The 14491-nt window shown below is 45.0% G+C and overlaps 1 protein-coding gene across 1 annotated transcript in view; it reads left to right on the top strand.

Moving 5' to 3' along the window:
• LOC138350775 (uncharacterized) overlaps positions 1–11751 on the top strand; it is a 42739-nt gene extending 30988 nt beyond the window's left edge. Inside the window, exon 2 of the mRNA XM_069302157.1 lies at positions 7337–11751. Within this exon, the coding sequence (XP_069158258.1) occupies positions 7351–8553 (1203 nt within the window). The 5' untranslated portion in view covers positions 7337–7350 and the 3' untranslated portion in view covers positions 8554–11751. The remainder of the gene's footprint in view (positions 1–7336) is intronic.
• The last annotated feature ends 2740 nt before the right edge of the window (positions 11752–14491 follow it).

Here is a 14491-nt window from a genome sequence, read left to right as displayed (position 1 = left end):
TTAACAGGTGGTGGTGGCTACCAGCCCGGGTAGTTAACAGGTGGTGGTGGCTACCAGCCCGGGTAGTTAACAGGTGGTGGTGGCTACCAGCCCGGGTAGTTAACAGGTGGTGGTGGCTACCAGCCCAGGTAGTTAACAGGTGGTGGTCACTACCAGCCCGGGTAGTTAACAGGTGGTGGTCACTATCAGCCCGGGTAGTTAACAGGTGGTGGTGGCTACCAGCCCGGGTAGTTAACAGGTGGTGGTGGCTACCAGCCCGGGTAGTTAACAGGTGGTGGTGGCTACCAGCCCGGGTAGTTAACAGGTGGTGGTGGCTACCAGCCCGGGTAGTTAACAGGTGGTGGTGGCTACCAGCCCGGGTAGTTAACAGGTGGTGGTGGCTACCAGCCCGGGTAGTTAACAGGTGGTGGTGGCTACCAGCCCGGGTAGTTAACAGGTGGTGGTGGCTACCAGCCCGGGTAGTTAACAGGTGGTGGTGGCTACCAGCCCGGGTAGTTAACAGGTGGTGGTGGCTACCAGCCCGGGTAGTTATTTTTTATTTATTTATTTATGTACAAGAAGGTACATTGAGTTAGAGAGAATACATAGCACAGTACAGTATTTACACTCTTGTAAAGCCACTAGTACGCGCAGCGTTTCGGGCAGGTCCTTAATCTAACAGATAATTTTAAGTAGGTAAATTCTAGCAGAATTAATAAAATGATAACGGATACATTGCAAGAAAAAATGAGATGAGAGAGATTAGTAAGTACATTAAAGCACATTGGTATATTAAAGCTCTGATTGATTACATTGACAACTTGATTGGTAATTTAAACAAGATTAATAGACACCATACAGCAGATTGACAGCACATATAAGACAGCAATGATCACAATGGTAAAGATGTTCAGATTGGGTACATAAAGATTGGGAGATTGGGTAGCAATACATACAGTGCAATTTTAAAGCAAAAGGTAAAAAACTATGAAGATGAAATTAGGTACTTTTTAGTATTGTTTTTGAATGATGTATAAGTTGGACAGCTTTTCAATTCAGTAGGGAGAGAGTTCCATAGACTGGGTCCCTTTATTTGCATAGAGTTTTTACACAGATTAAGTTTGACTCTTGGGATATCAAAGAGATATTTATTTCTGGTGTGGTGATAATGGGTCCTATTACATCTGTCCAGGAAGAGTTTCAGACAAGGATTTGCATTTAAGAACAGGATTTTGAAATGTAATTGACACAAGAGAATTTTTGGAGTGAGATTATGTTTAGCATGTTTAGGGAGTTAAACAAGGGGGCTGAGTGTTGTCTGAAAGCAGAATTTGTTATTATTCTGATAGCAGATTTTTGCTGGGTGATGATGGACTTGAGGTGGTTTGCAGTGGTTGAACCCCATGCACAGATACCATAATTAAGATAGGGATAGATTAGTGTATAACAAGTTAACAAGTAGTGGTCTCTACCAGCCCAGGCAGTTAACAGGTGGTGATCACTACCAGCCCAGGCAGTTAACAGGTGGTGGTCACTACCAGCCCAGGCAGTTAACAGGTGGTGGTCACTACCAGCCCAGGCAGTTAACAGGTGGTGGTCACTACCAGCCCAGGCAGTTAACAGGTGGTGGTCACTACCAGCCCAGGCAGTTAACAGGTGGTGGTCACTACCAGCCCAGGCAGTTAACAGGTGGTGGTCACTACCAGCCCAGGCAGTTAACAGGTGGTGATCACTACCAGCCCAGGTAGTTAACAGGTGGTGGTCACTACCAGCCCAGGCAGTTAACAGGTGGTGGTCACTACCAGCCCAGGCAGTTAACAGGTGGTGGTCACTACCAGCCCAGGCAGTTAACAGGTGGTGATCACTACCAGCCCGGGTCGAGTGTGTACGTCCCTACCTTACAACCAACCAAAACCCGTAGAGTGCTTATACTTTGATCAGGAGATCACCCTGTATGCTTCCAGCTCTCGGAGAGGGGTTCTATGTCACTCATTCAGGGGGTGCGGCTCCAACACTATCCCCATTGTCACATGTACACACACCCAACTCGAGCTACTGTGACTCCCCACTCTCTCCTTATTTGGTATGACCTCCTCAATCCCCTTTTATTGGATTGTAATTCTATACCACCCTGTCCACAGCTGTTCTCTCTCTCTCTCTCTCTCTCTCTCTCTCTCTCTCTCTCTCTCTCTCTCTCTCTCTCTCTCTCTCTCTCTCTCTCTCTCTCTCTCTCTCTCTCTCTCTCTCTCTCTCTCTCTCTCTCTCTCTCTCTCTCTCTCTCTCTCTCTCTCTCTCTCTCTCTCTCTCTCTCTCTCTCTCTCTCTCTCTCTCTCTCTCTCTCTCTCTCTCTTCTACTTTCTGGGAAGCCTCACTAGGACAAGGGCAAACACCTGCTGGTTATAAACATTTAATATACAGAGAACATATAGAAAATACAGTAATAACTCCAACACTCTATGCTATTGCAATCAGGTTGCATCCAATCCCATCAGGACTCTATCAGCTTGTTACTTCAAGTGGCAGCTCAACTCCTGGCTCACCACCTATGCTATTAACCTCACTTGGGGGTCTAAATCTTGCAATACAATAAGGCACTATCAACCCTAGAACATATTTTATATACCCAAGGAAATCCAGTCCACGGCTGTAACACTATAAACATTAATATAAATGTTCCTTGATGAAAAAAATGGCCATTCACCCACCTTCCACTGTGTCTTGCACACCAATGACACTCAAACACTCTATCAACTTTCCATAAGTAATCACTAAGAACCTTTCCTCTACCATCAGAGGCTCTCCAACCCGAACTTCTTCAGGTCCTCTTAGAATTGTCTACCAGAGTCCTCCACAGCTCTTCCGGCTGCTACACTATGAAGTCTTCCTTAACAACAATGATGCTTCACCACTGGTATCACACAGAAGCACGTGAATCTTCCTTCATTGCTCCTCTTCCCACTGTTTGAGATCCACTTCCTCACTATGGGGGTCTGCTCTTCCACAGGGGTTCAATATCCACTCCTACGGCCTTGAAGTTCCATTCATTAACTTCTCCTCTGGCCTCAGAGTACTCCCATCAACTCTTTCTTCAGAACAAACCTGCAACCCATCGATATGCCAATAAAAAATGTTCCTCCACAAACATATAGTTGAAATGAACTACATACAATAAATGTTTGACCTGACATCTCCCTGCTTCCCGAACGCCGTGAGTATGGACTCCCCCATCCAGGACGAGTCCATCCTCCGCCTCCCACTGAGCGGATCCTCCATCGTGAGGCAGCTACTCCGCTAGGAACTAGGACTCCTCAGTCACCCACAAGCGTTTGGAGGGGATGGGTGTTGCTCCGCCCTCCAGGACATTCCTCCATCTTTACTCTCTTATTTAAACTTTCTGCTTCAATAAAATTTGCCTATCCTATCAATAAACACTTGCTACGGCTGCTGGGCACATGACCAACTACAGGCAATCGCTGTTAACTAGTTAAATGGCGCTGGGTCACCAATGTAGTGATACAAACATAAGATAATACACAACCTCAGATTGGCGTGAAGTCACCAGTGGAGTCCCACAGGGCTCTGTACTCGGTCCTATCCTGTTTCTGATATGTGAACGATCTCCCGGAGGGTATAGACTCATTCCTCTCAATGTTTGCTGACGATGCCAAAATTATGAGAAGGATTAAGACAGAGGAGGACTGCTTGAGGCTTCAAGAAGACCTGGACAAACTAAAGGAATGGTCGAACAAATGGTTGTTAGAGTTTAACTCAAGCAAATGTAATGTAATGAAGATAGGTGTAGGGAGCAGGAGGCCAGTTACAAGGAATCATTTGGGAGATGAAATTTTACACGAGTCAGAGAGAGAAAGACCTGGGGTTTGATATCACGCCAGACCTGTCCCCTGAAGCCCATATCAAGATAATAACATCAGCAGCATATGCCAGGTTGGCTAACATAAGAATGCCATTTAGACACTTAATTTGTGCAAGGAATCATTCAGAACTTTGTATACCACCTATGTCAGACCAATCCTGGAGTATGCAGCCCCAGCATGGAGTCCATCTCGAGTCAAGCATAACACCAAACTGGAAAAAGTTCAAAGGTTTGCCACCAGACTAGTACCCGGGCTGAGAGGTATGATCTACGAGGAGAGACTACGGGAATTAACCTTCCCAATTATGTTAAAGACTGTACCTCTCCCAACCAGTGTAAGATAAAAACTAAGTACCACCTAATTAACTCAATGTAACCTACCTCACCCCTAAATGTTAACCCATGTCTACTACAAACAATGTTGTTTGTTGACCAAATTGTATTTTTGTTTTTTTCTGCCATGTTCCCCCCCCCCTTTTTTATTTTTTTCTTATTTTTTCTCAACACAATTTATACTTCAATCTCAATTAGTATTAAGTTTTAGTCTTAGTGTTTTTCCTGCCCGAAACGCTTTGCCTAATAGTGGCTTTAGGCATTGTATGTACTAGCTCTATCTATAATCCATCAACTTTTGTATCTTACCTTGTATGTATGTACCTTACCTGAATAAAAATTTATTATTAATTTATTATTATAAATCTGTGCTTACCACAACATTGTTCCTGCGAGGACGCTTGACCAGGGCGCACACACGGCTGCCCACGAAAATGTTTCTGGACGGCTTCACAACTCTTCCTGCAGCCTATTATGTGCCTCTGTAACCCTTGCCACTACCGCCCACAAGATGGGTATGGGGTGCATAATAAATGAACTAAACTAACTAACTAACGTCCAAGGCTCGAGACCAGAACGTTCCCAACTTGACTCCACAGCTGAAACGTCTGCACACTTCCTTCCTCTTGAAGGTATATCAACCAGGGGGTTCATCTCTAACCGAAGCTCAATGGAGCGCGACTTCCCCTCACGATTTCTGGTGCTCAAGTGAGCTCAAGCTTCTCTGAAGTGAGCCTCACACTTCCAGCGAATCCTCCACATCTCAGGCCCAGTTATTTATTTATATTCTTATTCATTGCCCATGTTTTTAAACTACTTGTCAAATTTAATCGAATGTTTGCTATGTACATTTCCAAGCCTATATCTCCTTGACCGCTTAGTGATGTCAGGTCTTGCAGAATAACTCTCTGGGGGGTAAACTCTTTTCTCAGGTACCCTGAGATCATAACACTACCAGCCCGGGTAGTTAACAGGTGGTGGTCACTACCAGCCCTGGTAGTTAACAGGTGGTGGTCACTACCAGCCCTGGTAGTTAACAGGTGGTGGTCACTACCAGCCCGGGTAGTTAACAGGTGGTGGTCACTACCAGCCCGGGTAGTTAACAGGTGGTGGTGACTACCAACCCGGGTAGTTAACAGGTGGTGGTCACTACCAGCCCGGGTAGTTAACAGGTGGTGGTGACTACCAGCCCGGGTAGTTAACAGGTGGTGGTCACTACCAGCCCGGGTAGTTAACAGGTGGTGGTGACTACCAACCCGGGTAGTTAACAGGTGGTGGTGACTACCAACCCGGGTAGTTAACAGGTGGTGGTCACTACCAGCCCGGGTAGTTAACAGGTGGTGGTGACTACCAACCCGGGTAGTTAACAGGTGGTGGTCACTACCAGCCCGGGTAGTTAACAGGTGGTGGTGACTACCAGCCCGGGTAGTTAACAGGTGGTGGTCACTACCAGCCCGGGTAGTTAACAGGTGGTGGTGACTACCAACCCGGGTAGTTAACAGGTGGTGGTGACTACCAACCCGGGTAGTTAACAGGTGGTGGTCACTACCAGCCCGGGTAGTTAACAGGTGGTGATCACTATCAGCCCGGGTAGTTAACAGGTGGTGGTCACTACCAGCCCAGGTAGTTAACAGGTGGTGGTCACTACCAGCCCGGGTAGTTAACAGGTGGTGGTCACTACCAGCCCGGGTAGTTAACAGGTGGTGGTGACTACCAACTCGGGTAGTTAACAGGTAGTGGTGACTACCAGCCCTTGTCACACCCAGGGCTGGTAGTTAACAGGTGGTGGTCACTACCAGCCCTGGTCACACCCAGGCTGGTAGTTAACAGGTGGTGGTCACTACCAGCCCTGGTCACACCCAGGGCTGGTAGTTAACAGGTGGTGGTCACTACCAGCCCTGGTCACACCCAGGCTGGTAGTTAACAGGTGGTGGTCACTACCAGCCCTGGTCACACCCAGGCTGGTAGTTAACAGGTGGTGGTCACTACCAGCCCTGGTCACACCCAGGCTGGTAGTTAACAGGTGGTGGTCACTACCAGCCCTGGTCACACCCAGGCTGGTAGTCACGTCAGGTTCCTCAACGTTGGTAAGTTCATCTCACAATTCTTTGTCCCATCTTCTTGCAGCACGGAACCGTCTTGGGTTGTTGAGGCTTGGCACAGCTCTCCTTCAGTGTCCAGCAGCGAGGTCCTCCTCGCTGGTGAAGCAGAGCACAGTGTCCACACCTGCTTGACCATCGTGGATGGGAGTCAGTTTGGCGACTGTTTAGATGACCTTATGAGATCTTGTTTGGTGCACGCATCGTTGTGGAGGACTTCGGCCCTGACTCTGTGGCACATTGTGGGGCTTTCATTTGAGTCAACTGCTACCCCCTGACCGGGACGCAGTACGGAGAGTCTACTATTACTATCTGTGCCTATCTATAGCAGTTGTCTTCTATCTGGCTCCATGCGTGAGAGGGGAAGCCGCACACGATTGCCCTCCACTAATGTGGTTCCCTCCACTAATGTGGTTCCCTCCACCAATGTGGTTCCCTCCACCAATGTGGTTCCCTCCACCAATGTGGTTCCCTCCACCAATGTGGTTCCCTCCACCAATGTGGTTCCCTCCACCAATGTGGTTCCCTCCACCAATGTGGCTCCCTCCACCAATGTGGCTCCCTGCACCAATGTGGCTCCCTCCACTAATGTGGTTCCCTGCACACACAGACAAGGGAGGAAGGAAAGAAATGAAAGGATGCATAAGGTGAAAGGAAACAGGTGGTATCGAGTACCTTTGAGGCACATGTACACGAGGTAACCACTAAGATGTGTGCAGCATGATGACTGGTCAGCGACTGTTTGTTGCAGGCGGTTAGGTCACGACGTGACTCCATCTCACTAACCTGAAGACAAGGGAGCAAGAACGAGGAAGAGAAGGGAAGGGAAGTAGAGATGGAGGGAATTGGAGTAAAGAGGTACATATGGAGAGGATTTTCCTGGGTGTTATAATATTATTGTATCCTCGTCTATTTATACAAACAATTCTTTGTGTCTAAAATTTTATTTCACCAGAGAAATTAGTGAAGCCTGTTGAATAAAAGTCTATCACGCTCTAGGCTTATTTAATCTGCCATGTATTTAAAGACTTTCATGATTCATGTTTTACAGATTACTGCTCCAGGATGGCGGCTCTCAAGATGAAGATGTCCAGACAATGCCCAATAGTGAGCGAGACGGAAGGACTGACAGTCTATGAGATGAGACCTTCATGTGTACGTCAGGATCAAGAAAAGAAGATACAAGTAATGTCTATAGGACCTATGAACAAGAGACCCATCAAGTCGGTTCTCCTGCTGGGACAAACAGGCGCCGGCAAGACCCGAGTTATCGACGCCATGATCAACCATCTGTTTGGTGTCAAATTTGAGGATAACTATAGGTTCCAGTTGAAAGATCAAGTTGAAACATCTTATCTCACACATGTGGAGAGTCAGACAGAGTATATTACTGCCTATATTGTCTACTATCAAGCAGGAATGGCGGTATCTGGTAATTATATGTTGATAGATACGCCTGGGTTTTCTGACACCAGAGAAGGCTATGACAGTGTGCTCCTGGAGAGACTGACTCACTTCGTGACAAGTGATTATGGTATAGATGAACTTAACTGCGTCGCTTTAGTAGCTCAGGCAACTCAAAACAGGATAGTGAAAGACCAGATAAAAGTGTTAGAAGAATTTACCTCAGTTTTGGGAGGTAATATTAGCATTATAACACAGCTTTTGGCAACATTTGCTTCAAAAAAATCTTCGGCAGTTGTTGAGGTTGTGAAGCGTGCGGGAGTCCAGTTTGTTAACTCGTACCATCTTGATAACGGGTCCCTCTTTGAGTCGCCTAATGTTGACGCCTCCGACACGGGCCTTTATGAGCATCTTAGGTATAGATGGAATTGGATGCAAAGAGAATATACCAAGTTTTTTGAAGAGTTACAAAAATCTCTTCCGGTAAATCTTAAGCAAACGAGAGACCTTCTACTAGAAAAAGAACTCCTCAAGGGAACAGAACGCAAGGTGAAAAGTATTGTTGTGAACATTGCCGAACTGAAGAAGAAGAAAAAGAATATCACAGAAAATCTAAGGGAAATATCAGATGAAAAAGATTCATTCATACGGACAAAAACTCAAGGGAAGGCAACAATAAAAAAGAAATCCGTAATGAAAGGCCATCACGCACATAATTGTGACGACTGCATGCAAACATGCTTGGATTATTGTGAAGACCCGTCTAATCTTGGTGCTATAGCATCGGGTATTGCTGCTGGGGCGGCCATGGCGGTTAGCGGCGCCCAACTAGGGGCGGAGGTAGGAACTGTAGGGGGTCCTTAGGGCATAGCGGCTGGTGCAGCAACTGGCGTAGCCACTGGCGCTCTTATCGGAATTGGTACTGCTCTGATGAATGAAAGAACTATGAAAGATTGCAAAAAACTTGCTATTAATGGTGCCTGTGATAAATGCTCTCACAGCGAAGAAAGACATGATATTTCAGTAAAGAAGTATGTTCTTCAAATGCCTCAGGATCTACTTGATGCTTGTGACAAGAAAACGTACGATAATTTCCTAGAACAAATACAAAAGCTAGAAGCAGACATTAAGAAGTGCAAGAAGGATTTGGACGACCTTCAACACAAAATGATGATTCCTGAAGCTAAAGCTTTAGTAGAACACACAAACAAAATAAATAGTCTGAGTATGAATGAGAAGTCTTTGACCCCCGAGTCGATAATTGATGCTATGATCACGGTTGAGAAAGAGTACACACTCTTAGTTGATTGTTTGCTGGAGTTGAAGACTGCTATAAAGGAAATGTCATAAACTGGAGGAGAGTGATGGTGAAGCAAATGGTATTAAAGTTAACTAGCGACAACTTGTAACATCGGTTCAACACATTAACAATTATAGACCAATATCAAATCTACCCATTCTATCAAAAATATTTGAAACAATTACAAACAGCTCTACTCCTATCTCGTAAAATTCGACATACTCAGCCCCTGCCAGTTTGGCTTCCGGTCCCAAAAGAGCACCAACTATGCAATCATTAGTCTCCTTGACGTTATCTACTCAGCCCTTGACAAAAATGAGTTTCCTATTGGACTCTTCATTGACCTAAGAAAAGCCTTTGATACTGTTAATCACAACTACCTCTTACTTAAACTCCAGCATTATGGAATCCGAGGCCTTGCCCTTGACTACATCCGATCCTATCTTAGTGACAGACACCAATATGTAACCATCAATGATACAACTTCTTCCACTCTACCAATTACCGTTGGAGTGCCACAGGGCAGTATCTTAGGACCTCTTCTATTTCTTATATATATAAACGATCTGCCTAATGTCTCTAATATTCTCAAACCTATACTGTTTGCTGACGATACTACCCTTATCTATTCAGACCTCAACCCACATACACTAAATAATGTTGTGAATAATGAATTAAAAAAAGTCCACTTATGGATGTCAACGAACAAACTAACATTAAACATCGAAAAGACTTACTACATCTTATTTGGAAGCAAATCATCAAATGCAATTCAGCTACAGATAGACAACATTAACATTAGTAATAAAAATGATGGCAAGTTTCTTGGCCTATTCCTAGACAAGAGACTCAACTTCAGCACCCACATTCAACTCATAACTAAGAAAGTCTCTAAGACAGTTGGTATACTCTCCAAAATCAGATATTATGTTCCTAACTCTGCTCTCCTCTCACTATATTATGCACTAATCTACCCCTATCTTAATTATGGTATCTGTGCATGGGGGTCTACCACTGCAAACCACCTTAAGCCCATCATCACACAGCAAAAATCTGCTATCAGAATAATAACTAACTCTGCTTTCAGACAACACTCAGCTCCCTTGTTTAAATCCCTAAACTTGCTAAATATTAACTCCCTCCACACATTCTCTTGTGTCAACTATATTTACAAAACCCTGTTCTTAAATGCAAACCATGCTCTGAAACTCTCCCTGGACAGATGTAATAGGACCCATTATCACCACACCAGAAATAAATATCTCTTTGATATCCCCAGGGTCAAACTTAATCTGTGTAAACACTCTATGCAAATTAAGGGACCCAGTCTATGGAACTCACTCCCTAGTGAATTGAAAAACTGTAAAACTTTTGCCTTATTTGAAAGCAAAACCAAAAAGTACCTAATGTCATCTTCTTGGTTTCCTACACTGAGCTTTAAATTTGCTCTGTACCTAGTGTTACCCAATCTCCTAATTTTTATGTATTTAACCCAAACAACCTTATCATTGTGTTCATTGCTGTCTTCTTTTATGTACTAGCCATATGCTGTATTGTGCCTACCAATTTTTGTCAACTACCATTCAAGCTGTCATTGCAATCAATCTTAGCTACCTATGTGCTTTAATATACTGTACCTACAATTTTCTCTCATCATTTTTTTCTTGCCATGTAACTGTTATCATTTTTTTTATAAATTTTGCAAGTATTTACCTACTTAAAATTTTCTTAGATTAAGGACCTGCCCGAAACGCTGCGCATACTAGTGGCTTTACAAGACTGTAATTACCATATTATGTATCCTCACATTCCCAATGTACCTTCTTGTATATGCATAAATAAATAAATAAAAAAATAAATAAATTAATACACATTTAATACATAATAAAATACGTTGGTTACACATCACATTTCTCTAATATTATTGATAATATGGGTTAGGTTGATATTAGTAAATAGTTGAGACCAGTGTGATCACTTTTACGCACCACGATTACTTTAAACTGGCTCTCTAAGGAATAGCAGCAAAGGCTCAGATCTTTATTTTTGTTAGAGTAATGCAAAGGCTGGTGCTAAGACACTTGCTTTGTTTAGTTGGGTGTTTTAGATTGTTTGCTTCCTTTAATTCTGAAGAAGAAGACTGGATACAAGTTTGGGTGGGGACGAATAGCCCAATGTCTACTACAGTTGCTTCTATTAGTACATGACGAGAGCATCAGTAACGTCTGAATTAGTTGTTGGGGATAGATACAGAGACTGAATAGTTGCCAGAGTCATTTACCTTATATTGTGATGCTCTGAACATATTTGCATGGATAATTTCTATTGATGAGAAGGAACTGTTGAATTAATTTAATTATAATTAATGTTCTTTGATTCTGTTAACCGAGAGCGAAATTTTCAAGATGCTTTTTTTTTATTAAAATGACTTATTAATGCTTTAAATGTTTTATTTACATGTTTTATGTTTTATTAAAAATGTTTGATTACAATGTCTTCCTAGTAGACTATATTATCTATTTATTATCTTGGTTAGTATAATAGAGTATATATGTTTCGTTGAGAGTACCCTGCCTTCTTTTCACAATTACTTTCTTTGGAAGCAGCTTCTTATACTTACTCTTTATTCTTGAAACAGCCTTACCTCATAGTGGAAACTTGATCCTTGTTTGGTTGTTGGCGCAAGAATGTAAGAACTTCAATGTTATGTACTCTTTCAATCCTATGTACCTTCTTGTATATAAATAAATAAAATAAATAATTTACTGGTTGAGTTCGTTACGTTTTGGTGGTGGCTTAATGCCTATCAGCGTCTGGAGGGTTATTAAGACCACCACAATTACTAATGAAATACATGAACAAATTAGTCGTGGACATAATCCCGGTTTAAAGTTAACTCGGTATACATACACCAAACAGCTGGGTACACTTTAATAACATGGTATATACGGAAGTGTGTACACCAGCTAGTAGAGTGAGCAGCCGTGTACCGGCGCGCGGGCCACACAAAACTCTGATGTGCTAATCCTGGACGGTGGACACAGTATCCTAGACGGTGACACAGTATCCTAGACGGTGGACACAGTATCCTAGACGGTGACACAGTATCCTAGACGGTGGACACAGTATCCTAGACGGTGAACACAGTATCCTAGACGGTGGACACAGTATCCTAGACGGTGACACAGTATCCTTGCCGGTGACACAGTATCCTAGACGGTGGACACAGTATCCTAGACGGTGGACACAGTATCCTAGACGGTGGACACAGTATCCTAGACGGTGGACACAGTATCCTAGACGGTGACACAGTATCCTAGCCGGTGGACACAGTATCCTAGACGGTGGACACAGTATCCTAGACGGTGAACACAGTATCCTAGACGGTGACACAGTATCCTAGCCGGTGGACACAGTATCCTAGCCGGTGAACACAGTATCCTACACGGTGGACACAGTATCCTACACGGTGGACACAGTATCCTAGACGGTGGACACAGTATCCTACACGGTGGACACAGTATCCTACACGGTGGACACAGTATCCTAGCCGGTGGACACAGTATCCTAGCCGGTGGACACAGTATCCTAGACGGTGAACACAGTATCCTAGACGGTGACACAGTATCCTACACGGTGGACACAGTATCCTAGCCGGTGGACACAGTATCCTACACGGTGGACACAGTATCCTAGCCGGTGGACACAGTATCCTAGACGGTGAACACAGTATCCTAGACGGTGACACAGTATCCTACACGGTGGACACAGTATCCTAGCCGGTGGACACAGTATCCTAGCCGGTGGACACAGTATCCTAGCCGGTGAACACAGTATCCTAGACGGTGACACAGTATCCTAGACGGTGAACACAGTATCCTAGACGGTGACACAGTGTCCTGGACGGTGAACACAGTATCCTAGCCGGTGACACAGTATCCTAGCCGGTGAACACAGTATCCTAGACGGTGACACAGTATCCTAGACGGTGGACACAGTATCCTAGACGGTGAACACAGTATCCTAGCCGGTGGACACAGTATCCTAGACGGTGGACACAGTATCCTAGACGGTGGACACAGTATCCTAGACGGTGAACACAGTATCCTAGCCGGTGGACACAGTATCCTAGACGGTGAACACAGTATCCTAGCCGGTGGACACAGTATCCTAGCCGGTGAACACAGTATCCTAGCCGGTGGACACAGTATCCTAGACGGTGACACAGTATCCTAGACGGTGACACAGTATCCTGGACGGTGGACACAGTATCCTAGCCGGTGGACACAGTATCCTAGACGGTGACACAGTATCCTAGACGGTGACACAGTATCCTGGACGGTGGACACAGTATCCTAGCCGGTGACACAGTATCCTAGACGGTGACACAGTGTCCTAGCCGGTGAACACAGTATCCTAGACGGTGAACACAGTATCCTAGACGGTGACACAGTATCCTAGCCGGTGACACAGTATCCTTGCCGGTGAACACAGTATCCTAGCCGGTGGACACAGTATCCTAGACGGTGACACAGTATCCTAGACGGTGAACACAGTATCCTAGACGATGGACACAGTATCCTAGACGGTGACACAGTATCCTAGACGGTGAACACAGTATCCTAGACGATGGACACAGTATCCTAGACGGTGGACACAGTATCCTAGACGGTGAACACAGTATCCTTGCCGGTGAACACAGTATCCTAGACGGTGACACAGTATTCTAGCCGGTGACACAGTATTCTAGCCGGTGGACACAGTATCCTAGACGGTGACACAGTATCCTAGCCGGTGAACACAGTATCCTAGCCGGTGGACACAGTATCCTAGACGGTGAACACAGTATCCTAGACGGTGAACACAGTATCCTAGACGGTGACACAGTATCCTAGCCGGTGAACACAGTATCCTAGACGGTGGACACAGTATCCTAGACGGTGGACACAGTATCCTAGACGGTGACACAGTATCCTAGCCGGTGAACACAGTATCCTAGACGGTGGACACAGTATCCTAGCCGGTGAACACAGTATCCTAGACGGTGACACAGTATCCTAGCCGGTGAACACAGTATCCTAGCCGGTGAACACAGTATCCTAGACGGTGGACACAGTATCCTAGCCGGTGAACACAGTATCCTAGACGGTGGACACAGTATCCTAGCCGGTGAACACAGTATCCTAGACGGTGGACACAGTATCCTAGACGGTGAACACAGTATCCTAGACGGTGACACAGTATCCTAGACGGTGACACAGTATCCTAGCCGGTGACACAGTATCCTAGCCGGTGACACAGTATCCTAGCCGGTGAACACAGTATCCTAGACGGTGGACACAGTATCCTGGATGGTGACACAATATCCTAAACGGTGGACACAGTATCCTAGACGGTGACACGGTATCCTAGACGGTGGACACAGTATCCTAGACGGTGACACGGTATCCTAGCCGGTGAACACAGTATCCTAGCTTGAGGACACAGTATCCTGGATGGTGA

This window comes from Procambarus clarkii, chromosome 5 (assembly GCF_040958095.1).
Source record: "Procambarus clarkii isolate CNS0578487 chromosome 5, FALCON_Pclarkii_2.0, whole genome shotgun sequence".
Taxonomy (NCBI): Eukaryota; Metazoa; Arthropoda; class Malacostraca; order Decapoda; family Cambaridae; genus Procambarus; species Procambarus clarkii.
The sequence above is the reverse complement of the archived record's forward strand: the minus strand, read 5'-3'. Positions and strand labels throughout refer to the sequence as shown.